Raw genomic sequence first — 17,609 nt, 5'->3', positions numbered from 1 at the left:
ATGGCTCTCTACATATGTAACTATTTATAATAATAGCAGCCTTTAGAATCTAGCACAACGTCTGCAATCCACAACAACCATCTGGAGCTCGAGTCTCGGGCGTATTCGATTGGCCTGATGCACATGCAACATTCAAGTGTGAATTGCCATACATCAAAAATATGATCAGCTGAAGCATTCAAGGAATGAGAAGACATTAGCATACAATCTCTGTACAAATCTGAAACAAAAAACACCTTTTGTCTTTGTGTAGCACATTCAACCTCTTGCAATCCATGTATGGTGAAAACATAAAAATACCTCAAAATGATTCATATAATGCCAATTCTGCAAAAGTAGGATTTGGTTTAGTCATGCCTATGGGGAAATATTTGTTGACTCATGCCCCAATCAATACATTTTTCTAAGTTTACATGTTTTTCCCAGGTTTATTTTGGCTCATAAGGATTAATTGGATACTTCAGAGAAGCACCTTCAGGAATTGCGGGCTCAGGATACTAGACACTGAGACAATGAGTTATTAAAAAACATATACGGTCAACTTTTTATATCTTTATTTAAAGAAGGAAATTCCCCTGTGAATCTGACTCTTTTGCAGGGAATTGAACTCAGAACAGTTGGCCCTGCGACAAGTTGGCCACTGTCCAGGGTGTACCCCGCCTAAGGCCCGAAGTCACTGGGATAGGCTCCAGTCACCCGCGACCCCGAAAGGGAACAAGCGGTAGAAAATGGATGGATGGATGGATGGATGAACTCAGAACATCCTTGCTGCAACTATGCCACAGTAGCACACCTGTCAGGAGAATCTGGGGACCTCAATATCTTGTCCTGGGACCTTGACCAGAACTTCTACATCACATTAAAAATTTGCTTGATCTAATAATTAAAAAGGCATTTATAAAAGTAGATCTGACACCGGTCACATCACTATGACACAGTGACTTCAACATGTCCCGGTCAGAAAGGCAACTTAGTCCATCAGCGCTCTGACAGTCTAATATACTTTGCATCTGTGCGCCACATAACGCACGCAGACACCGACTGCTTATAAAGGCTGAGAGGGCAGTGTCCAAACACATTTCACACACAACAACTCACACTTTGCACAGGCCTTTGGGTCCTCAGAGCTGTGAATCATCTGCTACCACCGACGCATGAAACAGCTCGCCCACCTTCAGAATAACAAACAAAACGGCACCAACGGTCAAGTGCACGCAACAAGAACCACAGGTGGGAAAATTAATTATTCATTTAAATTTTAACTAGCAACAGTTTCTTGAATATGTTTTTGCATTGCAGTTAAGATTTTTAACTATTCTCTTCCATGTTCTTGGGTATTATTTCAACTTAAATTATCATTAGTGAATACTTTGTCAACAGTGGCACACATTTTCTGTTATAAATTCATGCAATTCCTCAGATTTAGACATTTCCGTTTACAGTTATAATGTTGTCAATTAGGTACAATCAAGTTGGTTTGATCTTGTATGTTTTATAGGCCATTTATAAATAAGTCTTAAAAAAAAAAAAAGTCTAAAAACTGGATTTACCCAAGGGTACGAATAAGACACCTACCTGGATTATGCATTGGCATGACAAAATAAGTTTGTTTATCATTGTTTTATCTGACAACACTGGTCAAAGGTGGTTGCTTAAATAGAGGAAGTAAATTATACTTATACACCACAGACTGAAAATTAAATGACTCAAATAAAAATAAACTGTGCCAACATAGTCTCAAAAAAGTCTATGGGAGACACTGCAAATTCTCAACAGAAACAAAGCAATCCAACCTTAAAATAACATTCAGGAAACATTCAATTACCCTTCAGTTTGACAAGCTGGCGGCCGACGAGATCAAGAGTTCACAAAAGGAGGAGGTGCGGCGACGCAGAGGCCGGGACAGCACCAAGGAGCCCATAGTGAGAGTGGAAGTCGAGTGGGACGTCCCCATGGCCGTGACTCTGCCCATTGAAATGCAGCCCGACCCGGCACACCAACCTTTCCCCTTTCTGGAAACAACCCTGGCAGACCTGGGAATACAAGAGTACGTTTACAAATCTGAAATGAAATGCTTTTTGGATTTGAATTTGAGTTTGGTGTTGATTTTGTTGTGTTGACAGGTCAGAGGTGAAGGAAAGGGTGGTCTGGGTCGACACCACAAAGACACAAGTGAAGAATAAAGCTGGGAAACTGAAGGAGAAAGAGACAACCATTTTGGAGGTAAAAATAAAAATGAGTCTTACCTTATAATAGATGAAGTGGTGAAGGTCACTAATTTGCACTTTATCTGGAATTCAGTCACTCTCATGAAAAGGTGGGCACAAAAAAAATGGATGATGACCTCATTAAGTCTCTTCTTTTTGTCCCTTTTAGATGTGCTTGTTGTTTTCAAACTACTGTGCTTTGTTGGGACCCAAAATATACTGTGATAAAACAGAAATTGAACTATGACTTGCAGGTTCGTGTGAAAGCTCAAAAGCCGGGAGACAAGACGCTCCAGGAGGTTTTGTACAGCACCGAGGCCCACACTGACCGCTCATTTTGCCGAACAGGAATGGACATCATGCCTTGGAAACAACATTACACAGGTGCTAAAAAATATGACTCCTACAATAGATTAGAAACTTGACTTCTTTTATTGATCATAGTCTTATGTCTGTTTTGAAATGTTCTATAAAAGGAACCCTTCATGTCGGAAAAAAACTTAATTCATAAGAGGCAGATGTGATGACAAACTACTTTTCCCATCATCGCTAAGAAGGCGTTATTTATGTTTCTTGTGCCTTTGCCAGGAGAGAATGAACTCGAGCCAGTGCAGATGACGATGGCGCTGAAAATGGAAAACAGACACTCCAATGGCACCAGAGCACAACGGGACATCTGAGGGGCCGCCAAACTGCTAATTATGAGTCGCCTCATGTCAACAACAGGCTCATTGTGATGCCCTGCAGTACTATCGTGTTAGTAGACTGTAAACTGTATGTTTTGTACATTTTGTTTGTGTGGTTCTATGCTGTAAATTGACACTTTACAACAGAAACAGTCTGAAAGGGTTACACAACTGCAAAATTCTATTTATCTAGAGATTTCACTCATATCAGTTCTGAATTACAAGTCGGTCCAGATGGAGTTAAAAGGGACAAAAGCAAACTGGGCTTTTATACATAAGGCCAATTGGAACCCCCATTTGTAACAAGAGGTAAATCCAAACTCTTAAAACATCAACCCATGCAGGAAACAAATAAATACAAAGGTTAATATTAATTGTAGAACATTGGTTGAAGTGCTATATTTAGTTTGCTGGGTTAAGTTCAGTTCATGTCAAAAACAGTGCCTGTTGAGGCTACGAGGAGATGACTGCACTGAGCTTGGCCTGTTGATCTCCAGGAAGCGCGGTCACTGCTGTGTGGAAGTCTGCTGAGTGCTGCTGGGCCAGCTGCCTCAGGAACAGGACCACGGTGCCCTGGGTCTCTGTTGGAAAGACAGAAGTAGAGACTGAAGAACAAGACAAATATCATGGTGTCTGTTAAAAAAAAAAAAGACAGTACTGTGTCGACAAAAGCCCTGAGAACATAGAGATTTTTAAGTTTACCTTGATCAACATTTTTTTGGCCCAGGACCTGGCTTGAAGCTGCTACGATGGGATTTATCTGCTGCACAATCTGGGGGAAAAAAGTATAAAGTAAAGACTTTGTTTCTGTTGTTCTAGTGTTTTGTAATCATGTGAAATAAATTGCCTAAAAACTCTTATTGCGTTAGTTTTTTCAAATGCGTGAATATTCAATATTATTTGACTAGATAATGAATAAAAGGCTGTCAAAGTTTACCACAGCAGGATTTCGGCAGTAGAGCATTGCCAGACAGTTGTAAACAGTCTTGTTTTCCTCCATGTCTTCTTTGAGCGGGAGTCGAGCCACCAAGGCAGGAAAAACCTATTACACAAATCACAGTATGGTAAGCAGGTTAGGGTTAGGGAGGGTTTAGGGTTAGGGTTAGGGTGCAAAACTACCAAAGTTAAATGAGTCAGTCACCTGCTCCAGTGGGATGGCATCTGCATTACCCATGATCATCCTACAGAGGGCGCCACACAGATTGTCCCGCACTCTCAGATCAGTTTCGTTGGCCAACAATTTAGAAAACACAGAGAGCATCATGGGATAGTCCCTGAACACACACGCTGAGGAAAAGTCTTTGTATTCTTGCTACATAAAGTGTATAATAAATCGAACGATGGAAGGATACGATGCTACAATAGGTCCAGCGGCCTCAGCCAAACAACCCAGAGCATAGACGCTGTTGTTGCGCACTTCGTCATCAGAATCCTTCGTCCCAGCAACCAGAACAGGGAGCAGCCTGTTGGCCAGTCGTCCCGCCAACCCTCGACCGCCCTGTGCCTTTACCAGAGCGGCTAGTAACTCGCCAATGGTGCCCACTGAAAAAGACCGCTCCGCCACAGAACAAGAGGATTTCTGCCAAAACAAAACACCATATTTACAGAAATGTTGACCAATACTTGATTTTTTCATTGTAGTACTATGTTGTGTCATCTGTTTTGTTATGTCATTTTGACAAACTTACAGCTTTGCTCATGATCAGAGGCAACAGCTCATTGAGGAAAGGAGCAAAAGCGTCTGCAGGGACAGCAGCTGCCACCAGGGGGATCCCTTCTCCAGCGTACTCCTGCAGCATGGCATCATACTCCGCCTGCAAACAAGCTGATGAGTAACACTTATTTATTTCTCTGCTGCTTTTTTCAGCCAACATCACAAACCTGTTGCTCCTCATCATCTGCATCATCACAATCAGCGTCCTGACAGGCGGTCTACACGGACAAAAGGACATAAAAATTATGATAGGAACGTCGAAGGTATTTATTTGATTTTGCCTGGATCTGGCATTTAGTACAACTTGCCTTTTTCTTTAGCACATCCCTAATTGCGTTGCAAATTTCTTTGAGACGCGTAGGTTTTTTGAACACCTCCTCTTGGCAGGATTTTACGACACCGTTAATTGTGTCGAGGACTCCCATCACTACTTGGCGCTCCTCGTCAATCTTTACTGCCTTTATAAGACAGGGCATTACCACATCCAACAACTTGTGTAGAGCTGAACCACAGGTAAAAAGCAGATGTGTTTCAATAGACATGTCTACATTATGGGATCTCTTTGAGTAACATTATATTGTCAGTAACAGGTTTTAAAAGCTCACCCAGGTAGTTGACATCAGTGGGATTTTCCTTCCACACCTTATACTGAGCGCTGCAGAACTGGCCTATGGCTCCCATTGCTGCCCTGCGTACATCGTCGTGGGCATACTACAAGGAGAGAAAATGTATCAACCTGCAGGTTAAAGGCTTTAGTTCTGAATCATCCAAGCTGCACAGTAATCATGTCATTTTAGGATTGATTTATTACAACTAGATACAAAAATAATCAATAATACAGACAGTAAATACACCCCATTGAGCAGAGCAGGGACTTACATCTATCATCTCATACACCTGCTGAAAACAGGACTCCAGGAAGGGCTGGAACGCAGCACTGTACACAATTACACAAGATGACATTATACAAATGAGAGACAAGTACCATATTACCAAAATGACATGTTCACTTCCGTACCCAGTGTTGAAGGCAATCTCTCCGAGTGACTCACAGGAATCTTCTTTCTCATCAATGTAGGCGTTTTCAACAGTGAATCTGAAAGATCAGACAAAGCATTAGCTTCCTTCTGTTTTTGGGCGGAGTTTTGTGTTTGATAGTGTAAATGTACCGTGAAGCCTCTTGGACGTCAGGCTCAGTGTCATCTTCCAGGAAGTCATTGTCATCTTTCTCACCAAGCTCCACCTCAACATCATCATCGTCGTCGTCGTCGTCTTCTTCATCCAGGAGCACAAATGTCTTGTCTTCCTCAACATGCGCCTTGAAAAGACAGGCAAAAGCCCATTTTAGTAGTGTTCCATGCACAGACTTGGGACAGCGGTGTGTTGGCTTCAGACCGTAATTCCCTCGTCTGACTTGAGCGCGAGCACCATGATAGTAGTAATGGCAGTGAGATGCGGCGTCAGGCTCTCGGGACAGATCGTGGACACCGCGGAGTATAAACTGTATCTGAAAAACAAACAGCAGACTGGTCAAAGAAGTAATATCACAAAAGCTCGCCACACACTACAACATTTGTGAGTCTTTATTTTTAAACGCAAAACAAAAAGCGCAAACGTGAAAAGATTTAGATGATTTTTGTATTATTGTACTCGCCCATCATCTTCAGACGATGCACTTTAGGATACAAGCTAAAAGTTGTGCGCAAACACAGCAAGCACACCTTTTCGCTTTGAAACACTGAAGTATTCAAGTAATTATTATTCCGTTACATTCAGTGAAGTGGATCCAAAGTATGCTCTGTGCAGAAAGCTTCACATGAAGTTGTGTCCCGTTCACTCAAGCTAATCTGAAGCAGCTTCATCTATCCTCCAGGATTTATGTACAGTAAATACAGCAAAGCCATGATCTACTCCCACCCTTTTCTCTCTTTATTTTATTTTATTTGAATAACACTTCAAACTCTATAAATACCGATGTATTGTGGAACAGCCATCATTAATTTGTGGAAACCAATAAAATGCTGATAGAGAAATAGCCCAGACTAGTTCATATCACCTGTTCGATACATTGTCCATCCCTAGTCACGCCTCCCTGAACTCGGGAAGAAGAAAATCGGGGCTTAAATCTCGCAAATGTTCATGTAGTGTGGGTTTAGGTGTCATGTGTAAATTAGTAAATAAGAATACATCTCCAAACAAATAGGTAGATTGAGCAAAATGCCGTACGTGCAGCGCCTGAGATCAGGATCATCAATGTTGTCAGTGAGGTTGAGGCCCAGACGAACACACTCTGTAGCAAGTGGACTGAAGACGTCTTTGCCCACGGTGCGGGCCAACACAGACAGAGTGTCTACAGCAGGGGAAAATCACACATTAAGGCTGTACTTATATATATATATATATATAAATAAATTACAGAGTTCTATGTTTCTGAACCTATAGACTGCTGCAGCAAGGCTGAATCTGAGGAGCTGAAAATGTGACCGTTGTATTCTGTTCTTAAGCACATTATGAACATGAAATTCCAATTAATTTTGTTATTCTACTTTGTCAATTTTTATTAAAGGACATACGTCATATCAAGTTCCAAGTATCAGGATATGTATATCGTGGACCTTGTATCGAGATGCGCATTGCATCGCAAGGTACTAAGCAAAGCCCTGGAATATATACATTCATTAATGCAGCAAATGAGATGTAGGCTGCATATACTTAAATATGTAGAGTGTACTTTTCTTACCCAAAGACTGAGTTTGCAGACCCCTCATCTCCTCTGAGGTGGCCGTGAGGAAACCTTTCAGACTTTCAATAACTGGAGCGAAGTAGGGAACCATGAGCTCCTTGGCAGCATTGGCTGTAAAAGAGGATTCAAACAGGGTCTAATTATTGTACATTGAGCAGCAACATTATTAATACCCCAATGTATTTCAATTATTTGACCTATGGCTCCAATGGCAGACACAGCCAGCTCCTTGATCCTGAGGCTTTCTGCATTGTTGAGCGTAGACAACATGGTTTCCATCACTGTGGGAAGGTAAGGCTCAATATCTGCACCTGAAAAGTACACAAACAGAATACAGAAACATCAAGTGTTTCTCTTAAAAAAGGTAACTTTTGTCTTTCTTTAGCTTACCAAGACTCTCCATAAAGTTTTCCAGGGCATAAAAAGCTTTTGCGACGTGAACGACCTTGGCCTGGTTCAAACACGACAGGTACCCCAGCAGCAAAGGCATCAGCTCATTGGAATATTTACTGATGTCCGGCTTTTCACGTTAACAGGGAATCATTTTGTATATTTATTAGTGAACAAACAAAGATACAGATCTACATTATAAAAACAACATTTACGCTACCTGCAAATGCGCTGAGAACTGTCCCAGAGCAAACAGGCCAGCACTGCGCACCACCTGGTCACCATCTGAAAGACTCTGGCAAACCGTCTGAAGGACTGACGACAACATCCTGGCAACAAACCACAGCAAGGAAGTTAAGAGTCATTATCACATATTAGGTTCAAAGATGGCAGTAAATTAGCGGATTCAAACATGGCTTTACTTGGTGCGTATATAGTCAGCACAGCCCTCTGCCAACACGGCTAAGCACATGAGGCCTCCCTTTTTCTGATAGGGGTTTTCACTGGCCAGAGCTGCCTGAGTGAGGGGCATCTGACGTATAAACAAACACAAATTGAAACATAAGCAAGAATGAAGAAATTGACTCATTCATCACAAAAACTATTGTTATGCAAACTTACCAGTTGCTGGAACAGTTTCTCTGGAGGCATGTGAAGTGCCATAGTGTCAATAATCTGTAAAAATAAACAAAAATAAAGTGGTCACTTCTTTCTTTCTTTAGAACATGAAAAACAAAAATTAAATGTGCAAGATCTGAGAGAAAGAAAATAAGGAAGAAACGGCACACCACACAGCAGTTTTGATCTATGAAGATGCAGCCAAAATGTAACTAAAATATAGTTAAGCCCACTTTTAAATAAAAACAAATTGAATTAGGCTACAGTTACTTACTATTTTGAAGAATAAAATCACATGTCCTGAAATGTGAATCGAACCCAATCGTGAGATCTCAGAATTGTGACACCCGTACCTGAGCAGCGACATGTTTAGGACTGTCATCATCTTCACCATCGTTATTCTCATCCTCTTCATCCTCAGGGTCCTTTTTACCAGGAGGGGGCGATGCAGTGAGCAAAGGGAAAATGGACTGCAGAATGGGATTCAGCAGTTTCTGCTTTATCACAACCTACAAGAGAAATAGCTTTGGTTTGTTACCTCTACGTGTTCGCAAAAAATATATATTCAAAAACAGAAAAAATGACTTGACCAGGGGATATTTAAGTATCCAACTCCATAGGCTAAACATTTATGAATAAGTTTATCTTATTGTGATCCCAAAAACTATGAAAACATGTTAAACCATCGCAAGGCTTAGACAGGAAATAAGACACATACATTTAACCAGATACACCTGGTCTTTGGGGCTGACCCCGTGTGGAAGCGCCCTCTGATGTTAAACGCAGCACAGAAAGTAAAATACAGTACGACTTACTTTGCCCTTCAACTTTATGAGGAAGGTGAGACTGGACAGAGCCGTGACGCGCAGGGAGTCATTCAGAGTGGTGTCAGTGCCCACCTGTCCAAAGAGCATGATCAGCATAATGGTCAACGCACGCACAGACACACAGACACAAAGTACCTCCAGGCAGAAGCTGACAATAGCTGAGATGTGTGGCACAATTATGGAAACCTCGCTCTCCATAAGCTCAGTGAACACCTCCATGGCCTCACTGGCTTGGTCCTAACACATTCAATGTATTATTATTTTATATGTGAAATTGTATAATGATAAATATATCAATAATGCTCATTGTTTACCTGATTTGATTTGATGAGAGGTTTCAAAGCAGTGATCAGATTAGGAATCATGGAGCGCATTTGGTTCTGGACAGCAGAATATAGTTTAATTATGTTCCAATCTAAAACAAAAGGTTAATTGTGCGAGGGCTCACCATCTCCTCTGAGCCAATGTAAGGAGTCAGAGCGGTGATGGTTAAGATGCAGTAGAACAGAGCTGTGGGGTTGTTGAGGTCCTGCAGGACAGTGGACAGCAGCTGCAGCAGCTGGAGGTAGTGAGGCTTGAACGGCTCAGGGTTTGACTCCACAACTTTAGCCAGCAACAGAAGGCCCACCTGAAAAGACAACAGGACATAGTCAGCTTGTGAGAAACATCTTTTCTTATACTGTGTCACTGGACCGTACCTGTCGGTCATGGGGATTATCACTCTTTGTAGCCTGATTCAAGAGCTGCAGCAGAGCGGGCCAGCGGTCAGGAGTCTCATGTTTTACCATCACAGCACAAAGCTGGGAGAGAGAGTGCTGCACAGTGTGTCTGAAATGCACATTTTAATATGATGAGTTTGAATGTTTGCATTAGAATAATATTCTAACAAAGTGCACTAGAAAACTCACTCAGTTTCTTGCATAAATGCTTGCAAAACACCTGCCTTTAGGCTGTGCAGGACAAATAAATAGGAGAGAGTAAGAAACCATTATGCATACTCAAAAACAAACATTATGACCACTGACCTCTCTCTGTCATTGGGACTTATTTTCTTCCAATGTTTTTTAACTCTCAATCTCAGCATCACTGTAGCCGTCTGGCGAATCTACAGGAGACAAAACATTAAATATTACTTCACAGATTCATACATAGATGTTTCAATGACTTTCCACCCAAGCCCACCATACCTGTGGACTCTGGGAACCACTGATGATCGTGCACAGGGCCGGGATGATGGCAGGGTCTTTGAATGCCTGTTTGAGCTGAATTGTGGCCTGAAAGGTTAGGACACATAAGAAGGCAATGTCAGTTGCCTGGGAGACACAATACATGAGTTTTGACTAAATATGGTTGATGTAGACATAAAAACACAAGCAGATGTACTTGTTTACAGTTTCTGGACTGTGTTCATAAACGTTAACTCTTCAGAAAGATGAGAAAGTAGTACCTGATTCAGGCAGCAACTCTACCAATTATATAAAAAATAAAATGTGAAAGAGGGTCATTTTAATTTCCCATTGATGATTGGGAAAATATATGTATTTCTCAATAAACCACAAAATCACATGTTTGGAGGAAATTATGTGGGAAAACTATGTAATTTGTCCCATGTCGTTTTTGACATTACCATCCCTCTGAATTTAAGAAATATGTGCTTAGACCTCAACCCTTCTGCCATGGATACAATTAACGGCTCAGTTTGGAATGTACTTTTGGCTATAACAAAGAAAATGATGACACAAACTGCACCAACGACTGGACTGACAGACATCAGACAAATGGGGGGGGGGAAATGACGACAGACTTTGGACATTCTAATTAATTTCGAATGTGCTGTTTTTCTGTTGATTGTTTGATGTCAAAATGTTCATAAGCTAAACCATAAGTTAGCTCAACAGATGAAATACCGTTACTACCCAAGCTAACTCCTTAAACACAGTAAATATAGCTTATTACCTGCTGAATAACCGCATTGTCAGGCTCTGTCAGCTGTGACAGCAGCTTTTCCAGTTCTTGTGTCATCTTCGGCAGGGCAAGGAACCTTCTTCTTCTTTAACAGTCTCCGAAAAGAAGCACTTTGACAGTTTGTTTGTTGCAACTTGTGTCCAAATGTCAATCAGCAGAGATCGAATGGACCGATGCCCGAGTCAGTCCGTTTGTTTTTGTGTTCACTTTTGGAGAGTTCTGAGGTTCTGTCCGCGTGCCGAAAACAGACCACGCCGAACCGGACCGGACCGGAGAAGACAGAGATCCGCGTGAGAGCGCTTAAAGGGACCGAGAGGGACACGCGTCACATCGAGGCGCATGAAAACACACAGCGCCCCTATGTGGACAGGAGGGCGACGTCAGCTTCATGAGGACTTTTCCCAATAAAAACATATTATTGTTTGTTTTAGTTGTCAATTGCTATGGCATGGATCCTAATTCGTCGTCATTCTAAAACCCATGGACATTTGGCTATATAAATAGTAGATTATATATATCTATATATCTAAATTTTGAATATTGAATATAAAAAGGTGCAATTTTATAATACTTACACCGTGATTAGCCTTAATTAAGTATGACTTGTCATTAAACTAATTGTTCTTTATGAATTAAGTCTTTGTAAATGCTTTATTACAGCTATTAAAAGTGTAATTATTAGAATGTGTTACCAAATAAATGCTGCAAAAATAAAAGCTAATCAAAAATGAAAATGGAAACATTAACTTTTGTAGACTCATTTTACTCACTTAGTTACTTTACTTAAACCTGTCAGAATTGTCAGAATATTTTTATCGGGATAGTGTAAATTAATATCTATATTTTTGTCAATATCATACACCCCTTATTAGGCCAGTGGTTCTCAAAATGTCATCTAAACCAGGCCTATAACAGAACAAAAGGTTTCCATCACCAACCCTAAAAAGGCCAACAAGGGGAATGGTGAATAAAATATACAGCTAATAATACTTTTTAAACTGAACTCAAAAGTATTTTGTCATGGTTTTATGGTGAAATGGCATGTTTATTGATACTTACTTTTGTAAATACTTACATGTTTAGAGTTCCAAGCATTGGGAATGAGCTAACAAAATTTGGCTTTAAAAATGACCAGAAAACTTACTTCTGTAACCAGTCGTCAGGACAATTATTTATCAAGATCACGATTGGACGCTTAAATAGTACTCAAAATCTGTGCGAATCACTTTTATTTTTACATCATATTTAAAGGTATATTTTAATACTTTTTTGCTCCAGTTTCTGTACGTAAGTAACAACATTGAGTACTTTTTCCACCACTGGAAAGCAAGTAGTTCTGCCAAAATTGATGAATTAAGAGATAAGAGAACCTTTATTTGTCCCACATTAGGGGAATTCAAATTCACGCACAGTTCAAGAACAGCAGGAGAACAGAAATATGCAAAAATAACTTTAAAAATACTGTGTGCAGGTAGCGCAAAAAAAAGCTTCTGCTACTAAACTTTCCAAGGACATGTTATTGTTTTAGAACGTCTTCATGGAGAAAAGCAGCAGACACCAAGCTCTAAAAGTATGTATAATTGAATAAATGTCCAATAGAAAACTTTAAAGCCATACTGTGAAACATTCCAGACATATTATTAGCAATATTATCTTATCTATCATAGAGACATTAAAGAAGCAGGCCCAGTTACGACCACGCATTCCGCATATCCTCTGGTCAATCCCAGCAGGCAATGCAGTACTGTTGTGTATTTGTCTGGGGCAGATACAATGGTGAAACAGCCATGGATTGGGACTTGTGACTCCTCTGATTTCAAATGTAGCTAATTATAATCATGTGTTTAGAATTATAGTGAATTACAAGTACAAGTGTAAAATTCTACTCAAATTCCACCCAAAAAATCTACTCAATAAGTAACCTATTTGTAATTATTTACTTTCCACCACTGCTTGTTTGACCACTTATGATTAGACCAGGATAAACAACTATATTCATTTTCATGAATTGCAAATAAAACACATTATTGTTCACACAAACTTCTTTGCAGGGTCAAGTTGTGCTGTTGTTTGTGTAAGAAAACTGGGCAGTAATGTTCTAGTTGATATGGAAATGCCCCAGAGTCTGTGGCGGCTTGAACAAACCCGCCCTGTCCACTCTGTGATCAGTAGAGATGCAAATGCGCCCATTAGGCTTGGTATTTCACTACTTTACTGACTCATTACCACTCCAATGCACATAAGGAGGAGGGACACTAACAACATCTCACAGGCTTAATGTGATTCATGTTTGTGAATAGAACCAGTACAACGCATGATCACAGTTTGCAACAACATGTCTTACCTCAAAAAGAACTCTTGTAGCCTCGGGTTATAAGATGTGGTACTTGACTTCTTTACTTTTTGCATTACTTTTTTTAATAATTTAAATGTTTTATCCTTCCTGGTTTATATGTTTAACTAATATGAATCATTGTATTTGTTGCGTCACAACTTCAAAGCACATTCTAGTCACTGTGACAATGTAGCTTTTATTGCAAAATTCAAAACAATATGGTTTCTTTATTACATAAATGGTCTTGTGGTGTGACAAAGCAAAGTATATGTATGTATATTCACTCCAAACTTTCCATGTTAAATTATGTTTTAGTCTACAGTGTTAACAGTAGACTAGAATAATAATTATGTAATGTCCCATCTTTAGATTAGAATAGTTTTATTAGAAAATAAAGCCACTGGATCAAACTGGTGCCCACAGATAGAGAAGTTGGATTTTACAAGAATATATGAATTATTTCTTTTGACTTGTATTTTCTGAAGCTCTTCCTGGTGCATAAATGAAAAAGGATCCTTCTGTTTTTGTGTAAATGTCTTTTTAAATATGTGATTTGTCATGGCACATTTCAGATTATTAAAGCATGGAACTTCTAGTATTTAATTTTTTTAGATGAATAATACATAGGCTACATCCTTATCTTAATACCAAGACATTTAATTCATTCTAGAAAAGTTTAAACAAAAAAGTTTGAAACATGTCCATTCCATAGTAGAAAAAGATTCAGTTGTAGTCATCTGGACTGTAAAAACCAGCCCAGATGACTTAAACTCAATATTTTTCAACTAAAAAAGTTTAAGTCACACAAAAATGCAACTGAAAAGATGAATGAAACACACTTCTAAAACAAATATATTGAATTGAAGAAATGCCATTCTTTTAGCCATTCTTTTCAAACTCTGCCCAATGGGGCGCGCGCACAGGAGGACGGGTGGGCGTGTGCTTCAGGTGCTGGAGGGGCCCAGGTGATTGGTCGGTGTAAATAACCACACCCACACACGCCCTATAAACAGCCTATGGAAAACCGCGTCCAAAATTTAAAACAAGGCTTTTCGGGGTTCATCTGCGTTGGTCAGGGTCATTTTATCCACATGTTACGTTAGAAGAGATCAACCGTTCACGTATTTTTCAAGTCACTTTAGAGGTTTTTAGCAGCACGGGGCCTGCAGCATGGCGGACTGGAAGGCGCAGATCAACTACAACTACAACACTTCTTACCACGCGTACGCCTACAGCCTCATGTACCAGAACGGGTCGGAACAAAACCACGTCCATTTGTCTTCGTGGGCCGACCCCGGGCACGCGGAGGCCGGTCATCATAATTACACCCCGTCTCAGGGCTACTACCCTCCCGCCGCCGCGCCCCAGAGCCCCGAGTCACCGCCGGAGAGTCCCGAGCCGCACGTCTACAGCGGCCACGGACAGTACCACAGCGCCGGGGTCTACCTGGAGGACGATGCGGAGGAAAGCGGGCTTCTCACGACGGGACAACCCCACGAACACGAGAGCAGAAGGACTGGAAGCGACTCCGCCAGCGACTCGGAACCACACACGTCTCCAGGTAAAATCACACTTTTATTATCTGCAGACGGAAACTCAAAACGTGACTTACATATTTTCGAGTGCTTTTATCGATAAGACTCGTTATGTTCGCCTCCAACATCGCCAGCGCCGTCCAATCCAGATCCATGACGGTTTGTTATGATCGATAAATGTCCCGCCAAAGTCACGGTGGCGAGTTTTCGCAAAATTGGCGCCATCTCGCGGAATTATGCAAGTATTGCACCCAACTGCCATTAGAGATGTTGGACGGGGACGGAAATTCGTGGTTAAAGAGCCTAGTCTGATCTGTGAAAGTCTAGATCTGTGTTAAACATGGATCTATTAAGTGCTAAATTTTGTGTAAATGTAGTCGTTTGTATTCCAACCCTGCAAAACAGAATCCAACAGAATAAAGTGACCCCCTGCCTCATTTAGGTTTATATATGTGGTCCTCAGTCAAAAAAGTTTGGATACTTCTTCAAGCGTTTATTTATTTTCTGTTTATTTACCATTAAGTTGATTTGGATTCAATCATGAATTTACTAATATTAATTTGGTTGCATAAAATTTGCACTCCTGTGTTTAAACGTCCTTTTGTCTTGCAGATTCCTGGCGCTCTGGCAGCAGTGGTGAAGGCTGTCTTCCTCAGGCTGACCCCACCACATGGGCAAAGACTGACCTAGATGATGAGACCTGCAGCAGAAGCCCTGGCTCTAATAAAGACATTCCAGTAAAAGAGGAGACCCAAACCCACAACAATCTCAAGGATGAGGGGGCTAATAATATGATCACCTCTGCACCTTTAATTGCCCCAAAGAATCAAAGCACTACCAAAGGTAAGGTCCGAGCCTCTTTCTCTGAGAGTCAGATGAACGCTCTGGCCCAGCGCTTCAACGTGCAAAGGTACCTCACTCCGGTGGAAATGAAAAACTTGGCCGAATTTACAGGATTGACCTACAAACAGGTAAGACTTGTTTTTAAAAAGGGTTGAAATTATGCGGTGTAGTTATGTTCACTAATGTTCGTGGTGCAATGTTTTGTGCAGGTCAAGACGTGGTTTCAGAATCGAAGAATGAAGCTGAGAAGACACCAGAAGGACAACACCTGGGCATCAGAGCGGTACACGACCAAGGACAATGCAGGACAAGGGCCAGTCTATGTCAACCTGCCCTCGCACATGCAGCCTGTAAGTGCCGTCCTCTGTGCATAATCTGTTTTATTGTCTGGGCCCGGGTGTTCTGGTTTACTATAAGCTGAATCAGTGGCTCTGACAGAGATAATCACATCCATAATGGAGGCCTTACCATAGTCTGGTTGTGGCCTTAAAGGCGAGATGTGACAACTTCATTTCAGTAGCTAAAGAATTCGGTCAGTGCCATTATTGACAAAACTTGACAAACTTCCACAAAACGATAAACCAGGATAGATTATATTTTCTGTATGGTCATTTTCCCTTTGTATTTGCCTTTTTTTGAATTGTGTTGTGGGCTAATGGTCTGTTGGTTAGACAACTTACTGATTTACCAGTTGTCTGTTTTGATTTTAAACTGAGCAACATAGCCACCTATTATATGATTATTAATCCTGTTTGAGTTCCTTTAGAGCTAAGCCTCACAAACACTTTCTCAGATTGTTTTAACATCTAATGATCATCAGACTTGTTTACTTTAGCATTTGTGCTGTCAAATTGCTCGCTTACATTTGCATTTCAGGGGAAAGTAGGCTATTTTCCAATGGTAATTCCCTCTGGTGCCAAATTATGCATAATGTGTCCTTTAGTTAAATACATTAAAAGCAGGTAGTCAAAGTAGACTTGGAATTCAACTTATACCAACTGAAGCCCTGGTTACAGATGAAATTAAACTTGACCAATCTCTTCTTCTAGTATGAAGGGCAGCCCAGACCAGTGCGGCTTGAAGCAGCCATGAAGAAAACCACGCCCCCAAATCTGGCCTTTTACCTGGCGGCGATGGGAGGAGTTTCTGGATCTAATGGTTACCCCGCCTGGTCGCCCAACGCTGCCCAAAACACCCTCCACAGTAGACCCCAGGCTCCAAGCTGGCCCCTGCCTTCAGACACGCATCATTTTGACTACAGCGCATTCAACCATCCAGATGCAGTCTTTAAAGAGGGCGAGCAGATCAACCGGGCAGCGCACAGCACGGTCATTGTACAAGGCACCACTCCATAAATGCTTTGGCTGTGAATGCTTTTATATAATCATTTACCCATCAATTTTCTGAATGTAGTTTGTAAATAATGGGTCTTTTTTTGTCCGACCAGGGGTACCCTACATATGCTGTCATATGTATGTTCATACTTTTATCATGTAGTTTTATTTTTATATAAGTATTTAATCAATGTTGTGTGTTCCTTGCTCTTGATGATACTAGATGAAGTCCGTTCGATTTTATCATTTGTTTTTTTTGGGAATGTTGTCTGATGCACATTTCAACACCTTTTTATATAAATACAGTTCCACTGAAACCTATTGTCCTTCACACTTTTGTTAACACTGTTGATCAACCTTTAAATGTTTGATTTCATATTGGGTTGCATCTGTCAAGGGACAATGCACTTGG

General features: G+C 40.8%; 3 protein-coding genes across 3 annotated transcripts; 2 read left to right on the top strand and 1 right to left on the bottom strand.

Annotated features, from left to right (window-relative positions):
* The first annotated feature begins 1,061 nt into the window (after positions 1-1,061).
* LOC140364455 (uncharacterized) lies at positions 1,062-3,668 on the top strand. The gene is made up of 5 exons (XM_072450587.1): positions 1,062-1,230; positions 1,833-2,047; positions 2,124-2,223; positions 2,462-2,591; positions 2,796-3,668. Exons 2-5 carry the CDS (start codon positions 1,953-1,955, stop codon positions 2,885-2,887), a joined length of 417 nt encoding a protein of 138 aa, XP_072306688.1. The 5' UTR covers positions 1,062-1,230; positions 1,833-1,952; the 3' UTR covers positions 2,888-3,668.
* ipo4 (importin 4) lies at positions 3,049-11,423 on the bottom strand. Its single transcript, XM_072450585.1, has 30 exons — positions 11,142-11,423; positions 10,373-10,459; positions 10,211-10,290; positions 10,094-10,135; positions 9,884-10,013; positions 9,634-9,813; positions 9,500-9,565; positions 9,321-9,422; positions 9,174-9,257; positions 8,712-8,867; positions 8,362-8,415; positions 8,163-8,272; positions 7,961-8,069; positions 7,741-7,870; positions 7,548-7,661; positions 7,348-7,461; positions 6,834-6,957; positions 6,003-6,114; positions 5,777-5,925; positions 5,626-5,703; positions 5,487-5,544; positions 5,213-5,318; positions 4,916-5,109; positions 4,775-4,825; positions 4,582-4,707; positions 4,246-4,472; positions 4,035-4,167; positions 3,831-3,935; positions 3,596-3,665; positions 3,049-3,474 (listed from the first exon to the last, which is right to left on the bottom strand). The coding sequence occupies exons 1-30, from the start codon at positions 11,205-11,207 to the stop codon at positions 3,347-3,349; spliced, it is 3,285 nt and encodes a 1,094-aa protein (XP_072306686.1). The 5' UTR covers positions 11,208-11,423; the 3' UTR covers positions 3,049-3,346.
* A 3,228-nt stretch (positions 11,424-14,651) lies between these two features.
* Positions 14,652-17,514, top strand: nanog (nanog homeobox). Its single transcript, XM_072451337.1, has 4 exons — positions 14,652-15,046; positions 15,633-15,991; positions 16,073-16,213; positions 16,913-17,514. Exons 1-4 carry the CDS (start codon positions 14,656-14,658, stop codon positions 17,216-17,218), a joined length of 1,197 nt encoding a protein of 398 aa, XP_072307438.1. The 5' UTR covers positions 14,652-14,655; the 3' UTR covers positions 17,219-17,514.
* The last annotated feature ends 95 nt before the right edge of the window (positions 17,515-17,609 follow it).

This window comes from Eucyclogobius newberryi, unplaced genomic scaffold, assembly GCF_026437365.1.
Source record: "Eucyclogobius newberryi isolate DKJ021-1_F unplaced genomic scaffold, fEucNew1.0.hap1 SCAF_18, whole genome shotgun sequence".
NCBI classification, from domain to species: domain Eukaryota; kingdom Metazoa; phylum Chordata; class Actinopteri; order Gobiiformes; family Gobiidae; genus Eucyclogobius; species Eucyclogobius newberryi.
Note: the sequence above shows the minus strand (reverse complement) of the source record. Positions and strands in the feature narration are given on the sequence as shown.